The sequence below is a fragment of the Nerophis lumbriciformis genome, linkage group LG13 (genome assembly GCF_033978685.3).
Source record: "Nerophis lumbriciformis linkage group LG13, RoL_Nlum_v2.1, whole genome shotgun sequence".
Classification (NCBI taxonomy): Eukaryota; Metazoa; Chordata; class Actinopteri; order Syngnathiformes; family Syngnathidae; genus Nerophis; species Nerophis lumbriciformis.
The window spans coordinates 19,768,691-19,789,034 of NC_084560.2; the positions used below are offsets into that span (position 1 = coordinate 19,768,691).

At 39.5% G+C, this 20,344-nt stretch overlaps 1 protein-coding gene across 2 annotated transcripts; it reads right to left on the bottom strand.

Moving 5' to 3' along the window:
• Window positions 1-509: 509 nt before the first annotated feature.
• On the bottom strand, window positions 510-19,252 carry upp2 (uridine phosphorylase 2). Of its 2 annotated transcripts, XM_061971544.1 has the most exons (8): window positions 19,134-19,252; window positions 13,408-13,419; window positions 13,224-13,338; window positions 9,264-9,422; window positions 4,800-4,914; window positions 4,506-4,715; window positions 2,532-2,678; window positions 510-2,461 (listed from the first exon to the last, which is right to left on the bottom strand). In XM_061971544.1, the coding sequence occupies exons 1-8, from the start codon at window positions 19,145-19,147 to the stop codon at window positions 2,319-2,321; spliced, it is 915 nt and encodes a 304-aa protein (XP_061827528.1). In that variant the 5' UTR covers window positions 19,148-19,252; the 3' UTR covers window positions 510-2,318. The 2 variants fall into 2 exon arrangements, with proteins under 2 accessions (XP_061827528.1, XP_061827527.1); XM_061971543.1 differs by lacking the exon at window positions 19,134-19,252 and having other exon boundaries at window positions 13,408-13,571.
• Between the last annotated feature and the right edge of the window lie 1,092 nt (window positions 19,253-20,344).

The following is a 20,344-nucleotide window of genomic DNA, read 5'->3' on the forward strand; positions in this document are numbered from 1 at the left end:
AATGTATGAATGCTTTGGAGCATTCACACAATAATAATAAATAGATGAATTTTGGTGGAGAAAACCATATCTGTGAATGCTTTGGCGCATTCACACAATAATTATAAATAGATGAATTGTGGTGTAGAAAACCATATTTGTGAATGCTTTGGAGCATTCACACAATAATAAGTTGAAGAATAAATGGATGAATTTTGGTGTAGAAAACCATATCTGTGAATGCTTTGGAGCATTCACACAATAATAATAGATTAATTTTTGTGTGGAAAACCATATGTGTGAATGCTTTGTAGCATTCACACAATAATAATAAATAGATTAATTTTGGTGTAGAAAACCATATGTGTGAATGCTTTGTAGCATTCACACAATTATCAATAGTGTGTACTTATTAGAAAGTATTGTCAAAACAATTTATATATTGTACTGGTTGTGACATTGAAATATACAAAAAAGCTCCCTTTCATTTTTCAGTCAGTGGCCCTCATTGGAAAAAGCATGGACACTCCTGCTATAAAATATGTTTATTATCTCCAAGTTACACTCACATAATCAGATGAAGTGAAGTGAATTATATTTATATAGCGCTTTTCTCTAGTGACTCAAAGCGCTTTACATAGTGAAAACCCAATATCTAAGTTACATTTAAACCAGTGTGGGTGGCACTGGGAGCAGGTGGGTAAAGTGTCTTGCCCAAGGACACAACGGCAGTGACTTGGATGGCGGAAGCGGGGATCGAACCTGCAACCCTCAGGTTGATGGCACGGACACTCTACCAACCGAGCTATACCGCCCCAATGTTTCTATTGTTTTTATAGATACAATATATCAACAAACTACCAGTGAAAACATTGGAAGTACTAAAACAATCACACAGTCAATAACACAATACAAACATAAATTAATATTATATAATATTTAACTTAATCAAGTCATCTACAGTGTCTACATATGCACATATGAACATGTTAAAGGGCAACTGCATTTTTTTTGTTCCTATCGTTCACAATCATTATGAGAGACATGAGCACATATGTCCTTTTTTAAGATTCTAAACATGAAAAAAAAAATACTTGCAAAATGCGGCTAATGTTTTATATACACATTGCAAGTATATATGTGTTAAACAACGGAGGCGACTATTTTTGGACAAATGGGGATTCACCACCTTATCTTTTTGAAGCTGAATATACAGAGGATGAACTACTGGTTATCAAGCGAGCACGAAGACAGGCTGAAATATGTTGGAGCGGACGGAAGCCGAGAGAGTGAGGTCAGCGCGAACTATGCCGACATAAATGGTGTGTTCACTGGAAAAACAACTGGAAAAAACTTCTCCGCCCTGCTCGACCAAACGCACAACTGTCCATCAAGTAAGTCACTATAATATTGATCATGATACATGCAGCATGTCATGCTTGTTAGTACAACTACAGTACATACGCTGTCGAGCTAGCTGTGTACAAACAAAACATGAAATGTGGGCTAATACTTTACAGATACTGTAATATGATTGTTCATGTTATATACACTATATTGCCAAAAGTATTTGGCCACGCATCCAAATGATCAGAATTGTGGTGTTGGGTTGTTTTTCATGACAAGGTCCATAAAGACATGGATGACAGAGTCTGGTGTGGGTGAACTTGACTGGCCTGCACAGAGTCCTGACCTGAACTCTGATAGAACACCTTTAGGATGAATTAGAACAAATAAAAATGCAAAAAAAAAAAAAACTTTTGTCTTCTTGTCTCTTATAAGGATTGTGAACGAGAGAAAAACTTCCCAAAAAAAGTGCAGTCCCCCTTTAAATAGAGTATATACACATCAGTTGAATTTATATACACTATATTGCCAAAAGTATTTGGCCACCCATCCAAATGATCAGAATTGTGGTGTTGGGTTGTTTTTCATGACAAGGTCCATAAAGATAAGGATGACAGAGTCTGGTGTGGGTGAACTTGACTGGCCTGCACAGAGTCCTGACCTGAACTCCGATAGAACACCTTTGGGATGAATTACAACGGAGACTGAGAGCCAGGCCTTCTGGACTAACATCAGTGTGTGACCCCACCAATGCACTTTTGGAAGAATGGTCGAAAATTCCTATTAAAGAAAGACTCTGCAACCTTGTGGACAGCCTTCCCAGAAGAGCTGAAGCTGTAATAGCTGCAAAAGGTGGACGGACATCATATTGAACCCTATGGGTTAGGAATGGGATGGCACTTCAAGTTCATATGTGAGTCAAGGCAGGTGGCCAAATACTTTTGGCAATATAGTGTCTACTGATTTCAGAGGGGTATGGCAGTGCTGTGGTTTTAGACAACATGGCCAAGGCGTTTCTTAATAAAGTGGGCCACGAGAGCCTGGGGCCTCTGCTGGTAGTCCACCAGGACGTCATGAGGGGACGTGATCTGGTCTCCCTCGAAGCGGTTCAACAATGTGACGCAGACGACAGCCGCTGGCGTGGGACGAAAAAACAAAAATCATTCGAACCAGAAAAGTGACAAAAGTCGACTCGGACTCCTCACCTTTGAGGCCGCAGACGCGACACATGGCGGCAAAGACGGTGGACTCCATTTCGATGTTCCGCACTCCTGCTTCGTAGGCTTTCCTCAGATACTCCAGCTTTTCCTCGTGGGAGAAGGAGCACAGAGCCCCGTCAAGTCGACCTTGACCTAGGACACAAGGAGAGCGGTTCACTCCTGGAGGAGGGGGGCCGTGATACGTGTGCGTGGGAGGCAATAGCGTAATAGTGGGTATCTTGACAAAAATGTATTTTCTACCGCTTGTCCCTTACGGGGTCAAGTGAAATTCCAAAACAGCCCTTTAATGCAGTGTGGCCTAGTGGTTAGAGTGTCCGCCCTGAGATCGGTAGGTCGTGAGTTCAAACCCCGGCCGAGTCATACCAAAGACTATAAAAATGGCACCCGTTACCTCCCTGCTTGGCACTCAGCATCAAAGGTTGGAATTGGGGGTTAAATCACCAAAAATGATTCCCGAGCGTGGCCGCCGCTGCTGCTCACTGCTCCCCTCACCTCCCAGGGGGTGGGTCAAATGCAGGGGTTAATTTCACCACACCGAGTGTGTGCGTGTGACTAGCAGTGGTACTTTAAGTTTAACTTTAGTGTTAACTTTACCGATACCAATATTTTGGTAGCGGTACCGCTACCAAAATATTCTAAATAAAGGGGACCACAAAAAATTACATTATTGGCTTTATTTTAACAAAAAATCTTAGGGTACATTAAACATATGTTTATTATTGCAAGTTTGTCCTTAAATAAAATAGTAAACATACAAGACAACTTGTCTTTTAGTAGTAAGTAAACAAACAAAGGCTCCTAATTAGTCTGCTGACATATGCAGTAACATATTGTGTCATTTATCTACCTATTATTTTGTCAACATTATTAAGGACAAGTGGTAGAAAATGAATTATTAATCTACTTGTTCATTTACTGTTAATATCTACTTACTTTCTATTTTAACATGTTCTATCTACACTTCTGTTAAAATGTAATAATCACTTATTCTTCTCTTGTTTGGATGCTTTACATTAGTTTTGGATGATACCACAAATTTGGGTATCAATCCGATACAAAGTCGTTACAGGATCATACATTGGTCATATTCTTAGTCCTCATGTGTCCAGGGACATATTTCCTGAGTTTATAAACATAATATACATTTTTTTTAAACGAAAGAAGATTTTGCGACGATAAAAAATATCGACGTAATCATAGTAGTATCGGCGAGATACGCTCCTGTACTTGGTATCATTACAGTGGATGTCAGGTGTAGATCCACCAATGGCGTTTGTTTACATTTTGACGCCGGTGAGCTACGGTGTGTAGTGAAGCATGTTTAGCTATTCCTCGTCCTGCAGTGATAATAATACTTGTAAGAAACTTGCTTTATTTGTCGCCATGGAGACGAGGATTAGTGATTTAGAAGTAGCTACAACACTGCAAACTGCGGATGGACTTTAGCCATGTCTTAAAGCACCTCTTCCTGAGGGCGTTTCAGTGTTATAACTTCACCTTTATCTTTAGTTTTTAAACCAAAATGCGTCCGTTCTCCCTTTTCTGTCTACACACTGTGTCTGCTTGTAAGTACTCTGTGTGTGCGCTGCCGAACATGCTCGTCTGCTCGTAAACCAGCAATGACACGACGTGACGACAACACGGGGGGCGGGGGTGGGGTGGGGGGGGGGGGGGGGTGGTGGACCGGTACTTTTTAGAGGCGGTATAGTACCGAATATGATTCATTAGTATTGCTGTACTATACTAATACCGGTATACCCTACAACCATAATGCAGTGCTTCTCAAATAGTGGGGTGCACCCCTTTTTTGGGGAGGAGGGGGTGTTAGGGAGGCAATAGCATAATGACATCTTTAAACATCAACTTTGACTTCAGGGTGGGGTCTCCCAAGGGGAGCGTAAATACTTGAGAACCTCTGCCTTAACACTCGGGTGACACCTGTAACGCGCCATGTCTCACCTTCGTAGAAGTCGTGTGTGCACATGGTGTTTCCAATCACGGTGGGAAGGTTCTGGAGCTCAGAGGAGCACTGCAGAAGCTCGCTGGCCACACCTTCATCCAGCACGGTGCTGCGGGTGATCACTTTACCCAGCACCACCTGCTCAAACTGGGGCCTGAAAGAGTAGTCCACTGCTTTGTCGGTCACTACCACCGTGCCCGGGGCCAGACCTGAATGATCAAAATATATGTATATATATTTTTAATTTGACATAGACTTTTGGAAACTCGAAGGAAAAAACAACGAGTATTTACCAACACCACCCGATGTCCCCAGGCGAAACAGGATGACATCCCTGCAGTGGGCATGGTGCAGCAGCTTGATGAGCTCGTGCAGCATAATAGAGATGGACGGGACGCCCATACCATGCTGCAAGACAACACTTGCTATTTAAGCTACATGCATGATAAAATTCTACCAATTGCAGTGGGGTTTGTCCCTAAAGTGTGAGGTGGAGCAGCTTCAGGAAAAATAAATATTCACCAGACTATTTCTGGACTATAAAGCGCACTTAAAATTAATTTTTTTCCCTCAAAACCCGACAGTGCGCCTTATAACCCGGTGCGCCTAATGTACGGAATGATTCTGGTTTTGCTTACCGACCTCGAAACTATTTTATTTGGTACATGGTGTAGTGATAAGTGTGAGCAGTAGATGGCAGTCAAACATAAGAGATACGTGTAGACTGCAATATGATGGCAATATGACTCAAGTAAACAACACCAACATTTTATATGTTCCATCGAAAATATAGAACATTACAAACAAAATCTATCAAAATGTTTTAGTACGACTTTGGTAAGCTATGAATGCTTCAACATATGAGTGTCATTATGGTGTGTGTATAAGGTAAGACATATTTTCTGGCGTTTTGTTTCGCAATATTATGCAAAAGCAACTTTTCTTACCTTCTGGTACCTGCTGATCCCGATTTGGGATCTGCATAAATCCTGAAAAATTGCGCGTGTCCGCCTTTGTAGTCGATAAGCTTCTTGTTTTTCTCGATCTTCTTGTTACGGGACTTTCGTCCTCTGCTCTTGCCATTTCTAATATAAAGTAGTGTAAAGTTCTTACTTATATCTGTCGGTAAACTCGCCATGAAAGCACTAAAACATACCGGTGTAGTGAGTTTACATTATTCACCCAAGGAACTTTAGTTATTAGAGAGTTCCGGTTGGACGTTTTTTTTTTTACTTAAAACATAGTTCCTAATGTTGTTTTTTATTCAAATAATTTACTTTGAGTGTTGAAATTAAAAACCATCTGTAAGTCCACCTTTTGCATGTGCTATTAAATCTGGGCTGGTGACGTGTAAGAGGCTGGCAATTCAATATTGGCATAAAAATGCACATCTCAGTCCTTTGTTTGCACTTTCGTCTCTGTTTCGAGAATCACACTGACTGGCAGGTCCTGTTTAAACGTTACAAATTGCGGTACCGACCTTAAATGAATATACAGTAAATAAATGAGAAAAATTCATGAATAAATAAACAAAAAAAAATCAGGTTTTGGAATTTGACACAGAAAACATGATAAAATGCATCAACGTTAGTTTTATTACTAGTCTTATGTATATTGAGGTATTTTTTAACCTTTAACATTTACTATATGGATGATAACTCATTTTATGCAAATTTTACAAAATAAATAACTGACATAATTAGATTGAATTGGCATTCAAAGGGTTGAAATTAGGGCTGTCAAAAATAATGATTTAACAAAAAAAATGATCTAATGAATACACAGATTAATCACGCAATTTATTTTAACCCCACGTGCTCCTTTTCCTTAACCGTGGATGGTTACCTGGAAGGTGAGACCTGTTATACGGTCAGTAAACAAGTCAATGCATATGTCAGGACAAAGATGAGTGAGGACACTCCAACTGCTGTACTTACTGGCAAATCCCACTTCAAAATACACCCTGACTGGACTTTAGATACAACTGTTACCAAGTTTTGAGCAAATAAATGATGTGCATTCAAATAAAACACTTAACAAATATTTGTTTGACACCGTTTGTGTCCAAATGTCGGGCTCTTTTTTTTGTTAAAGTTGATTAAAATTATGCAAGCGAGTATTAACCTATATTGTATCAACCTAAATTGAAAAATGTGATTAATCTGATTTACAAAATGTATTATTTCCTAGCACTAATATAAATACAGCAGTATGTAAATTAGGGCTGTCAAGTGATTAAAATATTTAATCGCAATTAATCACAGTTTGTTTATAGTTAACTCTAATTGCAGATAATATCATGTTTCATTATTGAGAAGTAGGGATGTCCGATAATGGCTTTTTGCCGATATTCCGATATTGTCCAACTCTTTAATTACCGATACCGATATCAACCAATATATGCAGTCGAGGAATTAACACATTATTATGCCTAATTTGGACAACCAGGTATGGTGAAGATATGGTACTTTTAAAACAAATTTATAAAATAAAATAAGATAAATAAATAAATAAACATTTCTTGAATAAAAAAGAAAGTAAAACAATATAAAAACAGTTACATTGAAACTAGTAATGAATGAAAATGAGTAAAATTAACTGTTAAAGGTTAGTACTATTAGTGGACCAGCAGCACGCACAATCATGTGTGCTTACGGACTGTATCCCTTGCAGACTGTATTGATATATATTGATATATAATGTAGGAACCAGAATATTAATAACAGAAAGAAACAACCCTTTTGTGTGAATGAGTGTATATGGGGGAGGGAGGTTTTTTGGGTTGGTGCACTAATTGTGTATCTTGTGTTTTTATGTTGATTTAATAAAAAACAAAAAAACGAAAAAAAAAAAAACGATGCAGATAATTAAAAAAATTATACCGATAATTTCCGATATTACATTTTAACGCATTTATCATCATACAGACATCTCTAGTAATAAGAATGATTTAATAGGTATTATTTTAAAGTCCTATTTGGACTTTAGAGACCACTTTTTGAGCAAATAAACGTAGTGCATTCAAGTAAAACATTAAAAAACATTTTTTTGGATTACATACTGACAATAAATTTGCATCTGTGTGCAAAGATTAGGCTCTTTTCTTAAGTTAATTTAAAAGTATCATTAATAAGTGATTAATCTATTTCTTTTTTTTTGACTGCAGTACCGTATTTTTCAGACTATTAGTCGCAGTTTTTTTCATAGTTTGGGGGCTGCGACTTATACTCAGGAGCGACTTATGTGTGAAATGATTAACACATTACCGTAAAATATCAAATAATATTATTTAGCTCATTCACGTAAGAGACTAGACGTATAAGATTTCATGGGATTTAGCGATTAGGAGTGACAGATTGTTTGGTAAACGTATAGCATGTTCTATATGTTATAGTCATTTGAATGACTCTTACCATAATATGTTACGTTAACATACCAGGCACCTTCTCAGTTGGTTATTTATGCCTCATATAACGTACACTTATTCAGCCTGTTGTTCACTATTCTTTATTTATTTTAAATTGCCTTTCAAATGTCTATTCTTGGTGTTGGCTTTTATCAAATAAATTTCCCCCAAAAATGCGACTTATACTCCAGTGCGACTTATATATGTTTTTTTCCTTCTTTATTATGCTTTTTCGGCCGGTGCGACTTATACTCCGAAAAATACGGTAGTCTTTTCTCAAGGATAGGGTTATCACTTTTGCATTCCGACGTCCCAATTAGGGCCTCTTTCCTACGAGAAGTGATCCAATCCACTTGCTAATGTCAAAATGAGGGGCGTTGTCTTATTATGTGCTCAAACTGAAATACCACTATTTACTTAAACTTGGTGGTTTGCTTTCTCCAAGATGAACATAACACAGTAGCGTAGTAGGCCTAAGTATTCATTAAAAACAAGGCAGAGGTTTTATGTAACAAGTATATTTCATATTTTTGGCTGCTGAAACATTACTTTGATAAGGGCTCGAATCACATCATTAGAATCAGAATCGGAAGAGTTTTTATTGCCATTGTTTGAGAACGGGTTCACAAACTAGGAAATTTTACTTGGTGCAATCGTGCAACATAAAACACATATCATTACTATGTTTGATGAAGTGATTATTTGGCGTACCACTCGATGAAGTCCGCATACCAGAAGTGGTACCGGTACCACAGTTTGAGAACCACTGATCTAAAAGAAGTCCGCATACCAGAAGTGGTACCGGTACCACAGTTTGAGAACCACTGATCTAGAAGAAGTCCGCATACCAGAAGTGGTACCCGTACCACAGTTTGAGAACCACTGATCTAGAAGAAGTCCGCATACCAGAAGTGGTACCGGTACCACAGTTTGAGAACCACTGATCTAGAAGAAATCCGCATACCAGAAGTATATGTTATGCATTTTCGGCAGGTGCGACTTATACTCCGAAAAATACGGTAGTTAAAATAAAATGAAAAACATGACCTGTTGGCCAGTTTTATTTAGGACTGAAGTTGATTGAGAGATCTGAGGGAAAAAAATAGTGTTAAAAAAATCCAAAAGATATTTATAAGCAACCTTTTTGTCCTGACACTACTCTGTTGTTGTTAAATAATGTATGCCCCAGAGGGATAACTTGGAAATTGTTTAAAGTTGTTGCTCAATGTTATCTTAACCCAATGTATTCACTTATTTTGCTCATAATTATGCAAAATACCGGTTGAATAAATGAATATTATTACAGTATATCAATTCAGAGAGGCGTGAGAGGAATGTATGTAGTACTCACACTAATAGAAAGCACCGGTCCCACTTTATACATGCAGTAGCGGTCAGTTCCCTCGCATATATCTCGGATTTCCGCCAGGTTGCCGGGCAGCTTCAGCTCCTCGTGGATGAACTGGGCGAAGGCCTTCATGCGATTGGCGCTGCCACCGACACACACAAACTATAGAATAAAACACATTCTGTCAGCTCATGATGTGTATTTCTGGTCTTGTCATCCTCGACACGGCAGTGCGGCTGGATCAAAAGAGACGCCGGAGAAGCTTTACTGAACTAAAATTTGCCTTATTACAAGCGAGCATCATTATACAGGACTGAAGAACCTGGAGGAGGACTCAAGTCAAAAAAATGAGGCACTCCTAACTTGGAGAAGCCAAACCATCAGTTTTATATTCCTCCGTCCTGTCTCTGGGTGTGTGTGCTAAGTCAGGACAGCACACCCTGACCATAAAAGGAGATATTCGTGTGTAAGTGTCTGGGAAACAACTGCTTTAAGTCATAGCTTAAACGTTGGCGTTGAGCTAGACATGTAGTCTCTTCTCAAGGATAGGGCTATCACTTTTGCATTCCGAACTCCCAATTAGAGTCTCTTTTCCTACGAGAAGTGATCCAATCCACCTGCGAATGTCACACTAAGGGGCCTTATCTATTTATGTGCTCAAACTGAAATAGAACTATTTACTTAATCTTGGTGTTTCTAATTCTCCAAAGTGAAAATAAACCTTCACCATAAGCAAAACATAATATGAGTTAATTAATTCTCTTTCCTCACAAGGTTTTTCTTGCCATGACGTGGGATCTGAGCGCAGGATGTCGTTGTGGCTTGTGCAGCCCTTTAAGACATTTGTGATTAAGGACAATATACAGTCGCAATCAAAAGTTGTAAAGAACATAATGTCATGGCTGTCTTGAGTTTCCAATCATTTCTACAACTCTTATGTTTTTGTGATAGAGTGATTGGAGCACATACTTGTTGGTCACAAAAAAACATTCATGAAGTTTTTTTTTTTTTATGAATTTATTATGGGTCTACTGAAAATGTGAGCAAATCTGCTGGGTCAAAAGTAAACATACAGACCACACCTCTTGACAAAATTGGTGCAGTTCAGCTAAATGTGTTGGTTTTCTGACATGGACTTGTTTCTTCAGGATTGTCCACACGTTTATGTCAGGACTTTAGGAAGGCCATTCTAAAACTTGCATTCTAGCCTGATTTAGCCATTCCTTTACCACTTTTGACATGTGTTTGGGGTCATTGTCCTGTTGGAACACCCAACTGCGCCCAAGACCCAACCTCCGGGCTGATGATTTTAGGTTGTCCTGAAGAATCTGGAGGTAATCCTCCTTTTTCATTGTCGCATTAACTCTCTGTAAAGCGCCAGTTCCATTGGCAGCAAAACAGGCCCAGAGCATAATACTACCACCACCATGCTTGACGGTACGAATGGTGTTCCTGGGATTAAAGGCCTCACCTTTTCTCCTCCAAACATATTGCTGGGTATTGTGGCCAAACAGCTCAACTTTTCCTCCAGAAGGTTTTATCTTTGTCCATGTGATGTCAGATGAAACAAAAATGTTGCTGTTTGGCCACAATACCCAGCAATATGTTTGGAAGAGAAAAGGCGAGGCCTTTAATCCCAGGAACACCATGTCCACCGTCAAGCATGGTGGTGGTAGTATTATGCTCTGGGCCTGTTTTGCTGCCAATGGAACTGGTGCTTTACAGAGAGTAAATGGGACAATGAAGAAGGAGGATTACCTTCAATGTCTTCAGGACAACCTAAAATCATCAGCCCGGGTTGGGTCTTGGGCGCAGTTGGGTGTTCCAACAGGACAACGACCCCAAACACACGTCGAAAGGGGTAAAGGAATGGCTAAATCAGGCTAGAATGAAGGTTTTAGAATGGCCTTCCCAAAATCCTGACAATGCTGAAGAAACAAGTCCATGTCAGAAAACCAACACATTTAGCTGAACTGCACCAATTTTGTCAAGAGGAGTGGTCAAAAATTCAAGCAGAAGCTTGTGGATGGCTACCAAAAGCGCCTTATTGCAGTGAAACTTGCCAAGGGACATGTAACCAAATATTAACATTGCTGCATGTACAAACCCCGTTTCCATATGAGTTGGGAAATTGTGTTAGATGTAAATATAAACGGAATACAAAGATTTGCAAATCATTTTCAACCCATATTCAGTTGAATATGCTACAAAGACAACATATTTGATGTTCAAACTGATAAACTTTTTTTTTTTTGCAAATAATCATTAACTTTAGAATTTGATGCCAACAACACGTGACAAAGAAGTTGGGAAAGGTGGCAATAAATACTGATAAAGTTGAGGAATGCTCATCAAACACTTATTTGGAATATCCCACAGGTGTGCAGGCTAATTGGGAACAGGTGGGTGCCATGATTGGGTATAAAAACAGCTTCCCAAAAAATACTCAGTCTTTCACAAGAAAGGATGGGGCGAGGTACACCCCTTTGTCCACAACTGCGTGAGCAAATAGTCAAACAGTTTAAGAACAACGTTTCTCAAAGTGCAATTGCAAGAAATGTAGGGATTTCAACATCTACGGTCCATAATATCATCAAAAGGTTCAGAGAATCTGGAGAAATCACTGCACGTAACCAACATTGAATGACCGTGACCTTCGATCCCTCAGACGGCACTGTATCAAAAACCGACATCAATCTCTAAAGGATATCACCACATGGGCTCAGGAACACTTCAGAAAACCACTGTTACTAAATACAGTTGGTCGCTACATCTGTAAGTGCAAGTTAAAGCTCTACTATGCAAAGCGAAAGCCATTTATCAATAACATCCAGAAACGCCGCCGGCTTCTCTGGGCCCGAGATCATCTAAGATGGACTCATGCAAAGTGGAAAAGTGTTCTGTGGTCTGACGAGTCCACATTTCAAATTGTTTTTGGAAATATTCGACATCGTGTCATCCGGACCAAAGGGGAAGCGAACCATCCACACTGTTATCGACGCAGAGTTCAAAAGCCAGCATCTGTGATGGTATGGGGGTGCATTAGTGCCCAAGGCATGGGTAACTTACACATCAGTGAAGGCACCATTAATGCTGAAAGGTACATACAGGATTTGGAACAAAATATGCTGCCATCTAAGCGCCGTCTTTTTCATGGACGCCCCTGCTTATTTCAGCAAGACAATGCCAAGCCACATTCAGCACGTGTTACAACAGCGTAGCTTAGTAAAAAAAGAGTGCGGGTACTTTCCTGGCCCGCCAGCAGTCCAGACCTGTCTCCCATCGAAAATGTGTGGCGCATTATGAAGCGTAAAATACGACAGCGGAGACCCCGGACTGTTGAACGACTGAAGCTCTACATAAACAAGAATGGGAAAGAATTCCACTTTCAAAGCTTCAACACTTAGTTTCCTCAGTTCCCAATCGTTTATTGAGTGTTGTTAAAAGAAAAGGTGATGTAACACAGTGGTGAACATGCCCTTTCCCAACTAATTTGGCACGTGTTGCAGCCATGAAATTCTAAGTTAATTATTATTTGCAAAAAAAAAACATTTTATGAGTTTGAACATCAAATATGTTGTCTTTGTAGTGCATTCAACTGAATATGGGTTGAAAATGATTTGCAAATCATTGTATTCCGTTTATATTTACATCTAACACAATTTCCTAACTCATATGGAAACGGGGTTTGTATTCTTTTAACCGAGTAGATTTGCTCACATTTTCAGTAGACCCATAATAAGTTCATAAAAGAACCAAACTTCATGAATGTTTTTTGTGACCAACAAGTATGTGCTCCAATCACTCTATCACAAAAACATAAGAATTGTAGAAATTATTGGAAACTCAAGACAGCCATGACATTATGTTCTTTACAAGTGTATGTCAACTTTGGATCGCGACTGTAAGTCAACTTTGAAGTGGCTTTTAAACGTTACAGTCGCGTTTTGGCGAATGTCACACCTTTATGTCGCCAAACATCTCTGGCAGGTTGTGAGACTTGGTGCTCAGGCTGAAGTGGTAGAGGATGTCCTCCTCCATGGTGTCCAAGTAAGGGTTCTTCACCTGGACTTGTTGCCTGAAGACGCAAATACCATTTTTGAAGTGACCTTGATAGAGATTTGCGAGAGCAAAAAGGTGGACTTACTTGATGGAGTCACTGTGGTCATTCCCCATGCAGTTCAGTAGAATAGGTGCCATGAGTGCAAGAAAGATCAAATTATTGCAAGTATCACAGCTAATGTCCCAACTAATATTTTGCCTCCGAGCGAGAGCTGATATAGTGGTGACCTCTAACCTTGCTGCCGATTGGCTGCGGGGAGAGGAGTAGCAAACGCTCTAATGAAAGCATGAACCAACCCTTAGGAAGCTCTTCATGTCTGAGGGTCCCTATGTTGTGACATGGGAACACGCTGATAACCTTTTTGACCTGGGTTGGTCAACACAACCACTGCAACGTGCGAGAGCAAACACAGGTCTCGGAACGTTCCGACCACTGCATCAGTTTGACACACGGCAGCGTTGGTGAGGCACGTACTGCTAAATAGCTCGCTCGCATTGTGCCGGTGGGACGGCGTGGATTCATACTCGTAATAAAAACTGTTTTACAGTCAAATATTTCATCAAACCGACACCACCAGTGACTGTTATTAGACAAATTTATCACCAGAAGAGTAAATCTGTCTTTTTTACTTTATTAAAAAGTTTAACAGGACTAGTCCCAGGTGTCTGAATGAGGACATACTGTATGTGTGGAAGTACTAATGCAGGGCTATTCAACTGGCAGACATTTTCTTTGCAGAAAATTCCCAAAAAGACAACAGTGATCTTGTTGCGTATAAAGCAGGGTTCCCCCAACCTTTTTCTCCAACAGGGACCGGTTTAATGTATGCATTATTTTCTCAGACCGGCTTTCTACGTGTGGCAGATAAAAACAGCAAAAAAATGAGCCTTTGGCTACAATCTGGCTCATTAAAGGCCTACTGAAATGCGATTTTCTTATTCAAACGGGGATAGCAGGTCCATTCTATGTGTCATACTTGATCATTTCGCGATATTGCCATATTTTTGCTGAAAGGATTTAGTAGAGAACATCGACGATAAAGTTCTCAACTTTTGGTCGCTGATAAAAAAGCCTTGCCTGTACCGGAAGTAGCAGACGAGTAGCGTGACGTCACAGGTTGTGGAGCTCCTCACATCCGCACATTGTTTACAATCATGGCCACCAGCAGCAAGAGCGATTCGGACCGAGAAAGTGACGATTTCCCCATTAATTTGAGCGAGGATGAAAGATTCGTGGATGAGGAAAGTGAGAGTGAAGGACAAGAGGGCAGTGGGAGCGATTCAGATAGGGAAGATGCTGTGAGAGGCGGGTGGGACCTGATATTCAGCTGGGAATGACTAAAACAGTAAATAAACACAAGACATATATATACTCTATTAGCCACAACACAACCAGGCTTATATTTAATATGCCACAAATTAATCCCGCATAACAAACACCTCCCCCCTCCCGTCCATATAACCCGCCAATACAACTCAAACACCTGCACAACACACTCAATCCCACAGCCCAAAGTACCGTTCACCTCCCCAAAGTTCATACAGCACATATATTTCCTCAAAGTCCCCAAAGTTACGTACGTGACATGCATATAGCGGCACGCACGTACGGGCAAGCGATCAAATGTTTGGAAGCCGCAGCTGCATGCGTACTCACGGTACCGTGTCTGCGTATCCAACTCAAAGTCCTCCTGGTAAGAGTCTCTGTTGTCCCAGTTCTCCACAGGCCAATGGTAAAGCTTGACTGTCATCTTCCGAGAATGTAGACAATGAAACACCGGCTGTGTTTGTGTTGCACAAGTCGGCCGCAATACACCGCTTCCCACCTACAGCTTTCTTCTTTGCTGTCTCCATTGTTCATTGAACAAATTGCAAAAGATTCACCAACACAGATGTCCAGAATACTGTGGAATTTTGCGATGAAAACAGACTACTTAATAGCTGGCCACCATGCTGTCCCAAAATGTCCTCTACAATCTGTGACGTCACGTGCTGACGTCATCATACCGAGACCTTTTCAGCAGGATATTTTGCGCGAAATTTAAAATTGCACTTTAGTAAGCTAACCCGGCCGTATTGGCATGTGTTGCAATGTTAATATTTCATCATTGCTATATAAACTATCAGACTGCGTGGTCGGTAGTAGTGGGTTTCAGTAGGCCTTTAACATTTTACAGTCGCGATCAAAAGTTGACATACACTTGTAAAGAACATAATGTCATGGCTGTCTTGAGTTTCCAATACTTTCTACAACTCTTATTTTTTTGTGACGGAGTGATTGGAGCACATACTTGTTGGTCACAAAAAACATTCATGAAGTTTGGTTCTTTTATGAATTTATTATGGGTCTACTGAAAATGTGAGCAAATCTGCTGGGTCAAAAGTCAATGTCAATGTTTATTTATATAGCCCTAAATCACAAGTGTCTCAAAGGGCTGCACAAGCCGCAACGACATCCTCGGTACAGAGCCCACAAAGTATACATAGAGCAATGTTAATATTTGCTTACATGTCCCTTGGCAAGTTTCACTGCAATAAGGCGCTTTTGGTAGCCATCCACAAGCTTCTGCTTGAATTTTTGACCACCCCTCTTGACAAAATTGGTGCAGTTCAGCTAAATGTGTTGATTTTCTGACTTGTTTCTTCAGCATTGTCCACACGTTTAAGTCAGGACTTTGGGAAGGCCATTCTAAAACCTTCATTCTAGCCTGATTTAGCCATTCCTTTACCACTTTTGACGTGTGTTTGGGGTAGAGATGCCGATAAATGCGTTAAAATGTAATATCGGAAATTATCGGTATCATTTTTTTATTATCTGTATTGTTTTTTTTGTTTTTTTTATTTTTTATTTTTTATAAAATCAACATAAAAAACACAAGATACACTTACAATTAGTGCACCAACCCAAAAAAATCTCCCTCCCCCTCCACTCCTTCACACAAAAGGGTTGTTTCTTTCTGTTATTAATATTCTGGTTCCTACATTATATATCAATATATATCAATACAGTCTGCAAGGGATACAGTCCGTAAGCACACATGATTGTGCGTGCTGCTGGTCCACTAATAGTACTAACCTTTAACAGTTAATTTGACTCATTTTCATTAATTACTAGTTTCAATGTAACTGTTTTTATATTGTTTTACTTTCTTTCTTATTCAAGAAAATGTTTGTAATTTATTTATCTTATTTTATTTTATTTTATTTTTTAAAAGTACCTTATCTTCACCATACCTGGTTGTCCAAATTAGGCATAATAATGTGTTAATTCCACGACTGTATATATCGGTTGATATCGGTATCGGTTGATATTGGTATCGGTAATTAAAGAGTTGGACAATATCGGAATATCGGATATCGGCAAAAAGCCATTATCAGACATCCCTAGATTGGGGTCATTGTCCTGTTGGAACACCCAACTGCGCCCAAGACCCAACCTCCGGGCTGATGATTTTAGGTTGTCCTGGAGAATTTGGAGGTAATCCTCCTTTTTCATTGTCCCATTTACTCTCTGTAAAGCACCAGTTCCATTGGCAGCAAAACAGGCCCAGAGCATAATACTACCACCACCATGCTTGACGGTAGGTGTGGTGTTCCTGGGATTAAAGGCCTACTCTTTTCTCCTCCAAACATATTGCTGGGTATTGTGGCCAAACCGCTCAATTTTTGTAAACTATTTTTGTTAATTATAGGAAACTCAAGACAGCCATGACATTATGTTCTTTACAAGTGTATGTAAACTTTTGATCGCAACTGTATACTGTATGTCCATTAATGTGCATTGTCCCATGTACAGTCCAGGCCAAAAGTTTAGACCCACCTTCTCATTTTAATGCGTTTTCTTTATTTCCATAACTATTTACATTGTAGATTGTTACATCAAAACTATGAATGAACACACATGGAGTTATGTACTTAACAAAAAAAGGTGAAATAACTGAAAACATGTTTTGTATTCTCGTTTCTTCAAAATAACCACCGTTTGCCTCGATTATTGCTTTGCACACGCCACAAGTCAAAAGTGGTAAAGGAATGGCTAAATCAGGCTAGAATGAAGGTTTTAGAATGGCCTTCCCAAAGTCCTGATTTTAAACGTGTGGACAATGCTGAAGAAACAAGTCCATGTCAGAAAAACAACACATTTCGCTGAACTGCATCAATTTTGTCAAGAGGAGTGGTCAACAATTCAACCAGAAGCTTGTGGATGGCTACCAAAAGCGCCTTATTGCAGTGAAACTTGCCAAGGGACATGTAAGCAAATATTAACATTGCTGTATGTATACTTTTGACCCAGCAGATTTGCTCACATTTTCAGTAGACCCATAATAAATTCATAAAAGAACCAAACTTCATGAATGTTTTTTGTGACCAACAAGTATGTGCTCCAATCACTCTATCACAAAGAAATAGGAGTTGTAGAAATTATTGGAAACTCAAGACTGTCATGTCTGTGTGATCATGTTTTGTTTTAGTCATGTTCGGTTTTGTTTTTGGACTCTTTGTGCACTTTTGTTTGTTTTGTCACCATAGCAACCCATTAGTTTTCACCTGTCATGTCACGCACCTGTTTCACGCTTTGAGTCACGCACCTGTTTTCACTGATCATGTTACTGCTATTTAAGCCGGTCTGTTTCTGTTGTTCGTCCTGGGGACATTATCTATCCATCCATGCTACTGCTACCCATGATATTCCATAGTTCTTGTGGGCAGCACGGTGGAAGAGGGGATAGTGCGTCTGCCTCACAATACGAAGGTCGTGAGTTCAATCCCGGCCTCGGGATCTTTCTGTGTGGAGTTTGCATGTTCTCCCCGTGACTGCGTGGGTTCCCTCCGGGTACTACGGCTTCCTCCCACCTCTAAAGACATGCACCTGGGGATAGGTTGATTGGCAACAGTAAATTGGCCCTAGTGTGTGAATGTGAGTGTGAATGTTGTCTGTCTATCTGTGTTGGCCCTGCGATGAGGTGGTGACTTGTCCAGGGTGTACCCCGCCTTCCGCCCGATTGTAGCTGAGATAGGCTCCAGCGCCCCCCACGACCCCGAAGGGAATAAGCGGTAGAAAATGGATGGATGGATGGCATAGTTTTTGCTTCTTGCCATGCCACAGTAAGTGTTTTTGTTTCGTGTTCATAGTTAATTGCCTTTGTGCTAGTCTTTTGGTTTCATTAGTCAAGTTTGTTTTCCGCCATTGTGCGTGCCTTTTGTTTGCTTCCTTTTTTTGTAGTTTGTTAGTGTTTTAATAAATCATGTACTTATATTCACGCCTTGCTCGCGCCAACTTTCCTTTGCATTCCGGTAAAACAAACTCCAAGGTCCACGTATTGACAAAGACAGCCATGACATTATGTTCTTTGCAACTTTTGATCGCAACTGTATGTATATAAATAAATATATATATATATATATATATATATATATATATATATTTATAAAGCAAGAAATTCCACTAATCAAACCTGATAAGGCCCACCTGTGAAGTGAAAACCCTTTCAGGTGACTACCTCTTGAAGCTCATGGAGAGAATGCTAAGAGTGTGCAAGGCAGTAATCAGAGCAAAGGGTGGCTATTTAGAAGAAACTAGATTATAAAACATGTTTTCAGTTATTTCCCCTTTTTTTGTCAAGTACATAACTCCACGTGTTCATTCATATATATATATATATATGTATATATATATATATATATATATATACATATATATATATATATATATATATATGTTTTAACCCAACGCGGCCCCCGAGTCAAAAGGTTTGGGGACCCCTGGTGTAAATCATTGCTGATATACAAACATAAGTAAGAGTATCATACCTGGTGGAATGCATTGTGGTCGTCTATGATCAAGTATTTCCAGTTTATACAGCCATAAAGTAGATTTAAATTGTCCAGCAACATAAACTGTGACTGAACATGTGCAGCTTTGGTTTGGGAAAAGATTCGACTTGATTTTGTATTTCTACACAAACTTGGCTGATGTTTAATTTGTCCTTCAGAGATTAACCAGACAATTGTTTTTTCATTGAATCATTTCAACCTGACAGCAGCCAGACTACTTCTGGCTAATTATTAGCAAAGCGGATGGTCAACAAGTACTTTTGACATTTCACTTTCAACAAATCCTCCAACAACAGGATATTTCCTTGGAACTGATGTTGCCATCGCCTTGTTGGGATCATCATTTGTTTGTGTACTTTTTTTTTTTTTTTTTTTTTTGGACTTTGGCTGTGTTTTTATGGTCTGTATGAGTTCATAACATCATGACGACAGCACGGTGCACTTTACTATTTTGTGTCTGTCTGTGGTGAGGTTTATTTGGGGTTTCTTAAAGGTTACTGACATTTCTGTAACCGCAGCAGGAAAAACAAAACAGGATCAGCTGTGAGCCAAAGCAAACATGGATAGTGAACATCCAGCTTCACTTTCAGTGTATTGATCGGCATTTAAATAAAGTCTTTCAAATCTGTAAACCAACACAGAGAGTGACTTGTACTGGAAGAGCTTATATAACTAGATGAGGCAATTCCTTAAGGAATTGCGTGTGAATGCTCCAATGCTGACGTTGAACTGAAATCCTGGAATTTTTTTTTTAGAATTGTTGAAGTAGAGCACCCAATTACCAAACAGGCTGAATATTTGGACGTTGGAACGATTTGAATCAGATGAAAAATGTGGGAGTTTTGGAACTTTGAAGAATGTCCCATTGGTTTCAATTAGAATTTCCCTCAAATTTGGGGATTTCGGGAAAAGCGGGATTTTTTTGGAAAAACGGTAAAAAAAAAAACAACTAGAATGGTCCGAATGAGTTGAAATGGTTGGTGTGGAATTTTTCAAATCGGCCGAGAAGTGTTGAAGTAGTAACATTTCCCCAAAATTTGAGGATTTCAGGAAAAGCGGGATTTTTTTGGGAAAAACTGTAAAAAACCCAACTAGAATGGTCCGAATGGTTGAAATGGTTGGTGTTGGAATTTTTCAAATCGGTCGAGAAATGTTGAAGTAGTAACATTTCCCCAAAATTTGGGGAT

Excerpts from the sequence above, each read along its gene's own strand:
- upp2 (XM_061971543.1), bottom strand. The coding sequence starts at position 13,460 with ATGGCACCTATTCTACTGAACTGCATGGGGAATGACCACAGTGACTCC. Across the intron at positions 13,339-13,407 it reads GACCACAGTGACTCCATCAA|GCAACAAGTCCAGGTGAAGA; the intron begins GTAAGTCCACCT and ends TTGCGTCTTCAG. Across the intron at positions 9,423-13,223 it reads AGATGTTTGGCGACATAAAG|TTTGTGTGTGTCGGTGGCAG; the intron begins GTGTGACATTCG and ends TTTATTCTATAG.